Raw genomic sequence first — 10741 nt, 5'->3', positions numbered from 1 at the left:
GAAATTTCTGTCCCTTCTCCAAAAACGTGGACAATCATATGAAATTATTGTAATTTCTTTCCTTTCTCTTAAAACATGGTCTATCATATGCAAATATTAGAATTTCTTTCCCTTCTCAAAAAACGTGGACTATCATATGCAATTTCTGGAATTTCTTTCCCTACTTCAAAAACATGGACTATCATATTCAATTTCTAAAATTTCTTTCCCTTCTCGTAGAACGTGGACTACCATATGCAATTTTTGGAATTTCTTTCCCTTCTCAAAAAACGTGAATTAGCATATGCAATTATTGGAATTTCTTCCCCTTCTCAAAAAATGTCGACTATCATATGCAGTTTAAGGAATTTCTTTCCCTTCTCTAAAAATGTGGACCATAATAGGTAATTTTTGGAATTTCTTTCCCTTCTCCGAAAACGTGGACTATCATATGCAATTTTCGGAATTTCTCTCCCTTCTCCAAGACGTGGGCTATCATATGCAATTTCTGGAATTTCTTTCCCTTCTCCAAAAACATGGACTATCATATGCAATTTCTTGAATTTCCTTCCCTTCTCCAAAAACGTGGACTATCATATGCAATTTCTGAAATTTCTTTCCCTTCTCCAAATACGTGGACTATATCATATGAAATTTTCGGAATTTCTTTCCCTTCTAAAAAAACGTGGACTATCATATGTAATTTCTGGAATTTCTTTCCCATCTCTAAAAACATGGATTATCAATATGCAATTTATGGAATTTCTTTCCCTTCTCCGAAAACGTGGACTTTCATATGCAATTTCTGGAATTTCTTTCCCTTCTCCAAAAACGTGGACTATCATATGCAATTTCTAAGATTTCTTTCCCTTCTCCAAAAATATGGACTATCATATGTAACTTTTGGAATTTATTTCGCTTCTCCAAAAACTTTGACTACCATATGTAATTTATGGAATTTCTCTATCTTATCCAAAGTGGACTATCATATGTAATTTTAGGAATTCCTTTCCCTTTTAGAAACATGGACTATCATATGCATTTCCAAATTTTCTTTTCCTTCTTCAAAAATATGGACTATCATATGCAATTTCTAGAATTTATTTCCCTTCTCCAAAAACGGAGACTATCATATGCAATTTCGGGAATTTCTTTCTCTTCCCCAAAAACATGGACTATCATATTCAACTTCCAGAATTTGTTTCCCTTCTCCAAAAAAATGGACTATCATATGCAATTACTAAAATTTCTTTACCTTCATCAATAATATGGACTATCATATGAATTTTTATAAATTTTTTCCCTTCTCCGAAAACCTAGACTATCATATGCAACTTTTGGAATTTTTTTCCCTTCTGCAAAAACATGGTCTATCATATGCAATTTTTAGAATTTCTTTTCCTTCTCCAAAAACGTGGACTATCGTATGCAATTTCTGGAATTTCTTTCCCATCTCCAAAAACTTGGACTATCATATGCAATTTCTTAAAGTTCTTCCCTTCTCCAAAAACGTGGACTATCTTATGCAATTTCTGAAATTTCTTTCCCTTCTCAAAAAACGTGGACTATAATATTCAATTTTTGGAATTTCTTTCCTTTCTCAAAATACGTGGACTATCATATGCAATTTGTGGAATTTCTTTTCCTTCTCCAAAAAACGTGGACTATCATATTCAATTTCTGGAATTTTTTTCCCTTCTCCAAAAACTTGGACTATTATATGCAATTTCTTAAATGTCTTTCGTTTCTCCAAAAACGTGGACTATCTAATTCAATTTCTGAAATTTGTTTCCCTTCTTTAAAAACGTGGACTATCATATGCAGTTTTTGGGATTTCTTTCCCTTCTCAAAAAACATGGACTATCATATGCAATTTTTGGAATTCATTCCCTTCTCCAAAAACGTGGACCATCATATGTAATTTCTGGAATTTCTTTCCCTTCTCCAAAAATGTGGACTATCATATGCAATTTTTGGAATTTCTTTCTCTTCTCCAAAAATATGGACTATCATATGCAATTTCTAAAATTTCTGTCCCTTCTTCAAAAATGTGGACTATCGTATGCAATTTCTAAAATTTCTTACCCTTCTCAAAAAACGTAGACTATCATATGCAATTTCTAAAGTTTCTTTCCCTTCTCCAAAAACGTGGACTATCGTATGCAATTTTTGGAATTTCTTTCCCTTCTCAAAGAACATGGACGATCCTAAGCAATTTTTGGAATTTCTTTCCCTTTTCCAAAAACGTGGACTATAATATGCAATTTTCAGAAATTCTTACCCTTCTCAAAAAAACGTGGACTATCTTATGCAATTTTTGGAATTTATTTCCCTTCTCCAAAAACGTGGACTATCATATGCAATATTGGGAATTTCTTTCCCTTCTCAAAACACGTGCATTACCATATGCAAGTTCTAGAATTTATTTCCCTTCTCCAAAAACTTGGAATACCATATGCAATTTATGGAATTTCTTTCCCTTCTCCAAAAACATGGGCTATCATATGCAATTTATGGAATTTCTTTCCCTTCTCCAAAAACGTGGACTATCTTATGCAATTTATGGATTTTCTTTCCCTTCTCCAAAAAACGTGGACTATCATATGCAATTTCTAGAATTTATTTCCCTTATTCAAAAACGTGGATTATCATATGCAATTTCTGGAATATCTTTCCAATCTCATAAAACGTGGACTATCATATTGAATTTCTTAAATTTCTTTCCCATCTCGAAAAACTTGGATTACCGTATGCAATTTCTGGAATTTTATTCACTTCTCCAAAAACATAGACTATCATATGCAATTTCTAGAATTTCTTTCCCTTCTCCAAAACCGTAAACTTTTATATGAAATTTCCAGAATTTCTTTCTTTTCTCCAAAAAAGTGGACTATCATATGCAATTTTTAAGATTTCTTTCCCTTCTCCAAAAACGTGGACTATCGTATGCATTTTTTGGAATTTATTTCGCTTCTCCAAATACTTGGAGTATCATATGCAATTTTTAGAATTTCTTTACCTTATCCAAAGTGGACTATCGTATGCAATTTTAGGAATTCCTTTCCTTTTTAAAAACATGGACTATCATATGCAATTTCTAAAATTTCTTTACCTTCTCCAATAATATGGACTATCATATGCAATTTCTGAAATTTCTGTACCTTCTCCAAAAACGTGGACAATCATATACAATTATTGAAATTTCTTTCCCTTCTCCAAAAACATGGTCTATCATATTCAATTTTTGAAATTTCTTTCCCTTCTCCAAAAATGTGGACTATCATATGAAATTTCTGGTATTTCTTTCCCTTCTCAAAAAACTTGGACTTATGTAATTTCTTGAATTACTTTCCTTTCTCCAAAAACGTGGACTATCATATACAATTTCTGAAATTTCTTTCCCTTCTCCAAAAACGTGGACTCTCATATGCAATTTTTGGAATTTCTTTCCCTTCTCAAAAAACGTGGACTGTCATATGCAATTTCTGGAATTTCTTTCCCTTCTCCAAAAACGTGGACTATCATATGCAATTTCTAAAATTTCTTTATCTTCTCCAATAACGTGGACTATCATATGCAATTTTTGGAACTTCTTTCCCTTCTCAAAAAACGTGGACTAGCATATGCAATTATTGGAATTTCTTTCCCTTCTCCAAAATTGTGGACTATCATATGCAATTTATGGAATTTCTTTCCCTTCTCCAAAAACGTGAACCATAATATATAATTTCTAGAATTTCTTTCCCATCTCCAAAATCGTGGACTATCATATGCAATTTTTGGAATTTCTTTCCCTTCTCCAAAAACGTGGACTATCATATGCAATTTCTAAAAAAAAAATTCCCTTCTTCAAAAACATGGACTATCATATGCAATTTCTAAAATTTCTTTCCATTCTCCAAAAACGTGGACTATCATATGCAATTTTTGGAATTTCTTTCCCTTCTCAAAAAACATGGACGATCCTATGCAATTTTTGGAATTTCTTTCCCTTCTCCAAAAACGTTTATATCATATGCAATTTCTTCCATTCTCAAAAAACGTGGACTATCATATGCAATTTTTGAAATTTCTTTTCCTTCTCCAAAAACGTGGACTTATCATATGCAATTTTTGGGATTTCTTTCCCTTCTCAAAAAACGTGGATTATCATATGCAAGTTCTAGAATTTATTTCCCTTCTCCAAACACTTGGACTACCATATGCAATTAATGGAATTTCTTTCCCTTCTCCAAAAACATGGACTATCGTATGCAATTTCTAAAATTTCTGTCCTTTCTCCAAAAACGTGGATTATCATTTGCAATTTCTGGAATTTCTTTCCCTTCTCGTATAACGTGGACTATCATATCCAATATCTCGAATTTCTTTCCCATCTCGAAAAGCGTGGATTATCATATGCAATTTCTAGAATTTTTTTCCTTCTCCAAAATCATGGACTATCATATGCATATTTGGAATTTCTTTCCATTCTCCCATCACATGGACTATCATATTCAATTTTTGGAATTTCTTTCCCTTCTCCAAAAACATGGACTATCATATGCATATTTGAAATTTCTTTCCCTTCTCCCATAATGTGGACTATGATATTCAATTTCTGGAATTTCTTTTACTTCTCCAAAAATGTGGATTGTGTTCTTCAAAAACGTGGACTATCATATGCAATTTCTAAAATTTATTTTCCTTCTCCAAAAACATGGACTATCATATGCAATTTTTGGAATATCTTTCCCTTCTCAAAAAACGTGGACTATCATATGCAATTATTGAGATTTTTTCCTTTCTCCAAAAACGTGGACTATCATATGCAATTTTTGGAATTTCCTTACCTTATCCAAATTGGACTATATTATGCAATTTTAGGAATTTCATTCCCTTTTAAAAACATGGACTATCATATGCATTTCTAAATAATCATAGCTTTGTATCCTTAAATATGCATCCCAAATAATCAGTTTAAATCTGTATCTTTAAATATGTTCATCACATCTTTTTGCGCTATAATTTTTTCTGTAAAACAGGACAAAATTTTAGATCCAGCTCTCAGAAGATCATTTTCAAAAAGCGCACATCTTAGTGTTAATTTTAGTTCCAAAATTTAAATAGAGATAAGGACTTAAAATTAAATTTTTGCAAAAACCTATTGATGTTATGCCATACATATATTTTATATTTGAATACAGCAATTATCCAGCTCTCAAAGGATCATTTTCAAAAAGCGCATATCTTAATTTTAGTTGCAAAATTTATATAGAGATAAGGACTTAAAATTAAAAATTTTGCAAAAACCTATTGTTGTTATGCCATACATATATTTTATATTTGAATACAGCAATTATACCTCCATTCTTCTCTTGGATTTTCTATATACAAAATCAATAAAAAATTAAGCGTAAATATATAGTAAAGCCATATGAATTATCAGTAACTTAAATCTCTTTTCATTCAATCATTCTTTCACATAATTTTATGATATCATAAATAAATTTACCCTGCTTGAATTTGCACAATTATATTACTCCCTTATTTTTACCCTCACATTTACCTTGAGCTTATAATTTCATTAGATACCCGTCAAACTAGACCTTTGCTGAGGGGTCAAACTAGACCTTTGCTGAGGGGAAATTTAGTGATTGTAAAACTGTATCAAAGGAAATGAAACCATTAATGCACTAATCATGCAGTGCAACAACAAACAAATGCGTTGCTAGTGTATAATTAACAAATTTTATGGTAACTAATTAAGTTCAACACAACGATTGGAAGAAATCAAAAGAAAAATAAAAGTCGCCATATTCATGCTTTTGTTTTTTCCCTCAGTTTCCCCTTTACTTTTTGGTGATGGAATAACATCCATCCTGCAAGCCTTGCAATTACAGGAAAACATCTTTCTCGAGCAGCTGTAGAACATCATCTTGATTGTTTAGCTTTGCAACATCTATAGGAGTTTTTCCATCCATATTCTGCAGAGTACTGCAAATTCAACGTAAAACATGAAAATCACAAACAAGATATAGGAAGCACTGACATGTATAGTAAAAGACTTTCAATACACACAAGCTAAAAAACTACTTACACTGCAGCACCATTTTCAACGAGCAAGGCAACACATTCCTTCCTGCCATAACCTGCAGCATAATGAAGAGCTGTATTCTTGTTCTTATCCAAAGCATCTACTTTAGCTCCAGCCTCTAGGAGAATTTGCGCACACGCCACCTGAAATATTATCAGGAGCATATTTTAATCCACAAATTGGTAAAACCAAACTAGAATCATAAAATTCTGATTCTTAGAGTTCAGTTCCCTTAGATTCTAGCATGTTCATCCATATATATACTAGAATCTTATATACTAGAATCTAATCTAATATTCCAATTCCAAATGAGTACAGAACCACCATTGTTACCAGTAGTGGCATCATTGCGTCAGCAACGATTTAGAAATTGTAGCTCAAACTATTACAAGTTTACAACCCAGCATTATGAGCGGTGTCTGGTGTCTGGGTTCACCGCAGTAAAAGAGAAAATCACAATGCTTTAGCATTTTTACAAAACAATAACATTGTAAGCCTCGCTACATCCTTCATTTGCTTTCCACCATGCTTAAAAATAAAGGTTCTAGCCAACAACATATATGTATAAATTCTAAGAAAAATGGAAGTATGTGTCTTAAAGATGAGGAAATATTTGATATTTCACTGTAAACTAGCATACCTCACCGTAACCACAAGCAAAATGCAAAGCAGTTCTTCCCTCTGAATCTTCTTCATCTTTATCAGCACCAGAGGCTAGCGCAGCTTTCAATCCCTAATTAATCAGTGTAAATGTAAATGTTTAGCTCTCATTAAGTGTCTTCAAATTGTACCGATAAATTATAAGACAATGGTGGAATTTAACAACAGGATAACTAAATAGATGAAGCATAAAAACAATAATAAAGGAGCGATGTTAATTCTTTTTAAATTTTATTTCCTTCAAAGTTAACAATAAAATAAGGCATACAACCTTTACACAAGGGCATACACAAATCAAATATGTAAGTGCTGTATTGATTTGTTAATAGGGAGATGCCCAAAGGTTTATGTGTTTTCCTGGCATAAAGCATCCCCCTTGACATGTCACTCAGAGAGTCTGTGGAATATGAGTAAATTGAGAAGGTTTATTTATGGTTTCAAATCTCCTAGAACATGCTTCAAATAATTCAGTGGCACTGTGTTCTAATTTTGGGGTAAAAAGACTTCCGTAGCAGCTATTTTATTCCTTCAAGGCACCAATTTAATGGACCTATATTACTATAATACTTGCATTGAGGTTTATGCGGATCATACAATTATCACATGTGATGACAGGCATGGAATTACAAACCTAAAAAAGAAAAATGCTATTTTCAAATCAAGGAAGAAACTAAGATATTCCAAGGGATCTCAATATGAAGTTTCGAAAAGCTTATAGAAAGATAGTTGGAAAACTAATAACTAATTTACTTGATTGTGATCCATTTTGACATTACCTAAATCAATTCATGCAGAAACTGAGTTTCAAATCTAATAGAAAGACAATTACTATACACTCAAAACCTATTTTCATTTCTTCAAAATTCAGCACGAATTTAACCTAACTTATGTCTTCCACATCTGCACCTTCTACCCGAAAAAGTTTCACGCTCGAGCACAACTACAAATTTGTCTTACACAGTTTCATTTGAATGACTTCATCCATAAAGTGAATAGTCGATATGTCTTACCTCGATGTCACCAACACTAGCAGTATGATGAACAATTGATTCATCTTCGTTTCCCGCATCTTCTGTTTCATCTGGCCCAGAGTTTTCAGAAGCGGCAGCTGCCTCTCCAGTGGTTGGAGGAATGCCCATGGCTAGTCCCAACTTTTTCAAAACCTCCTCATCATTCCAGTATCTGCATGGAAAGAAACACTTTAGAAACTAATGACCAATTCAGATAACAAGTAACAACAGATTATTGTGGAAATAAAGAAATGCCAAAACAATCAAATATGATTTTTTTTTTTAAATTTATTTAAACCTCATCATTGCAGCGGGACCACCAGTCTCTATCTCATCTAAAATATGTTTCAAAGATGGATCTTCTTTGATGCGTGCCATTCTCTCTTCAAGCTGATCTTTATTTGACGGATTGGTAAAATTTTCAAGCATGGAAGACATAGATGGGTCCTGTGATAGACAGCATATGCATTGTAACAACCAGTATATGTCTGTAACAAACATAATAAAGAAGTTTTATAAATACCTGCATCAATGCATTCCCCAGGCGCTCAGCCATGGTCATAAAATTAGGATTCTCCATGACCTGTTGCATGGTTGAAAAATACTGCTGATTATCAAAACTTGGGACACCATCTTGTGTTGTTGCTCCATGCAAAGTTTTTTGAAGTTGTTCGGCCATCTGATTGAACGATGGATCTTTGGCAATTTGTTCAGCCAATTCCTTGATACTTGGATCCTATAACATATTGACATTAGAAGTATCTTTAATTCTACATAATGAAAAACAAATACACCTTGGTGCTTCAGGGTTTAAATCTGACAAATGACATCCCATAGGGTGAACTCTTCAATAAATCTCATTAACAATCTTTAAAAGATTAATACAGATAGAAAACATAAGAGATTATGCTATCTGCCACAATCTTATTCAAATTGGCAGCAACTACAGTAAACAAGCTCATAATATGGAAAGCTTCAAAGGAAAAGAGTATGCAATCCCAACGAACGCTCACTACCAACAGTGAGAACCTCTGAAAAATGTTCAACTTTTTCCGCACAACTTATTCCTATGATCATTATCCGACATAGGCTGCAAATGCACAAAACCCGACGCATGGCCGATACTTGTAAAAACATGCAGTACATAAACAAAAATACATACTCAAAGTACATGCAATCATACTCAACTCAACTCATTAAAAATTAACACAGCTTCATTATCAATAAATACAGTAAACCACACATATAAAGCAAATAATGGCAGAAAGGAAATAACTACTTACATTGAGTAGACCACTCATTGCTGAAAAATCAAAAGGGTTAGCTGGAAAACCAGCCCCAGGCCCAGCTCCAACCCCAGGCCCAGCTCCAACCCCAGGCCCAGCTCCAACCCCAGCCCCAGGTCCAGGAGTTGCTTTAGCCGGTGCTTCATCTTTGGAAATTTTATTCTCTGCTGAACCAGCTTTGGCATCTAAAAGATTAACAAAAAGTGTGAAATTAAAGCAGATAAATTAATAAATATCAAAAGTTCCAAAAGACTATAGTAAAATTAGTACAATACTATTGGATTTAGAGAAAAGTAGCTACTTGCAGTACACCCTAAGTAAAGAATAAATGTCTAAAGTACTTCCCTTTGTATATCCATATAAATAAATTATATCCATGTAACTTTGAGATTACGAATATTTCCAAAAGGTCCCTCAAATTTCAGTTAACAATCATTTGATAGTAATGATAGGGACTAAATTGATATTAAGTGATTAAATATAAACACCAAATAGATAGTAAGTGGTCAAATTAAAATATATGAAACTAATCCATAGAAAATGGTTAAATGTAAAGACCAACCCGACACTTTAATAGAGTCACCTTTACGAAATATCCATAATCTGGACACCAGAAACGTGACACCGACACAGAAACGTTATCTCAAATATCGGTGTCGGTTGACACGGAAAAAATGAATAAATTAATCGTAATCTCAAGTGTCGGAGTCGTTTTCAGACAAACAACACACTTTTTCAGAACATCAATAAGAGGTTAATTTGGGGATTTACTAAAAATCATCAAACTCTTCTAGTAAACTTGATTCTGATATACAACAAACATAATCAGAACGCATCTATTGAAATCAGAATACGAATTTTGAAGCGATGATAAAAATAACAATAACAATAACAATAACAATCCAGTAAAAATATCATCATCACCGATTATAGATACATACCAGAAGGAATATCCTTTTGCGAATTGGAAGCCATGAGCGAACAAATCTAAATAACTGAAAAACAAACAAAATCGCAAAACGATAATAATTAGGTTATTAACTATACAAAAATTCACAGAAAATTCACCGATTCAAATCAACAGAATCATCGATTACGAACAACAAAACTAAAATTGATGAACGAAAATGAAAAAACGAGACTAAGAGAAATCGAAATTTTGCGAAGAAGATTGAAGAAGATGAAAACCTGAATCTGAAGTGCGATAAGGAAGAGAGTGTTGTGAAGTTTTTGGAGAGAAATGAGAGAGAAAAGAAAAACCCTTGTGAGGGTTGGAAAAGTCCCCACCGTCTTTGATGATACGAATCAAATTGTTACATGTGGCAATGTGTGGGACCCATCAATCTTGTAATCTCTTCTTTCTATCAATATGAAGATACGATAATGATATAATGAATGGTTCGCTCGCGATGTGGTGCGGTAAGAATTTTAATCTTTTCATTTTTTAATATAATATATACATGAAAATCTATAGTTTACTATTGTTTTTTATATTTTAAATATTGTATATTTAATTCAAATAATTATACTAGTTTAGGTTTAATTGTGTTATATTTATTTAATATTAAATTAAATTTAAATTTTAAAACAGGATCAAATCAAAGTTAATTATGAGAAGTGATGACGGGGAGAAATAAATGAGAATTAATTTATGAGTAATCATTTATATTGTCTATAAAGTCTACCAATCGTTAGTTGGTCCAGTGGTGATTGGCGCTGGATTTGGTAGG

The 10741-nt window shown here is 32.7% G+C and overlaps 1 protein-coding gene across 2 annotated transcripts; it reads right to left on the bottom strand.

The window, feature by feature from the left end:
• Positions 1-5628: 5628 nt before the first annotated feature.
• Positions 5629-10297, bottom strand: LOC131593473 (ankyrin repeat domain-containing protein 2B-like). 2 transcript variants are annotated; one of them, XM_058865973.1, is made up of 10 exons: positions 10200-10297; positions 9953-10006; positions 9122-9196; positions 9009-9085; positions 8249-8461; positions 8024-8172; positions 7726-7897; positions 6696-6788; positions 6059-6198; positions 5629-5955 (listed from the first exon to the last, which is right to left on the bottom strand). In XM_058865973.1, the coding sequence occupies exons 2-10, from the start codon at positions 9984-9986 to the stop codon at positions 5856-5858; spliced, it is 1053 nt and encodes a 350-aa protein (XP_058721956.1). In that variant the 5' UTR covers positions 9987-10006; positions 10200-10297; the 3' UTR covers positions 5629-5855. The 2 variants fall into 2 exon arrangements, with proteins under 2 accessions (XP_058721956.1, XP_058721955.1); XM_058865972.1 differs by having other exon boundaries at positions 9009-9196.
• Positions 10298-10741: the final 444 nt, after the last annotated feature.

This window comes from Vicia villosa, linkage group LG3 (genome assembly GCF_029867415.1).
Source record: "Vicia villosa cultivar HV-30 ecotype Madison, WI linkage group LG3, Vvil1.0, whole genome shotgun sequence".
Classification (NCBI taxonomy): Eukaryota; Viridiplantae; Streptophyta; class Magnoliopsida; order Fabales; family Fabaceae; genus Vicia; species Vicia villosa.
This window is presented reverse-complemented; position numbering and strand designations above follow the sequence as displayed.

Bases quoted from the DNA above. Each gene is read 5' to 3' on its own strand.
- LOC131593473 (XM_058865972.1), bottom strand. From the start codon at position 9,986: ATGGCTTCCAATTCGCAAAAGGATATTCCTTCTG. The intron at 9,197-9,952 runs GTATGTATCTAT...TTAATCTTTTAG, and splicing joins GCAAAAGGATATTCCTTCTG to ATGCCAAAGCTGGTTCAGCA. The intron at 8,173-8,248 runs GTATTTATAAAA...TGTCTATCACAG, and splicing joins TGGGGAATGCATTGATGCAG to GACCCATCTATGTCTTCCAT.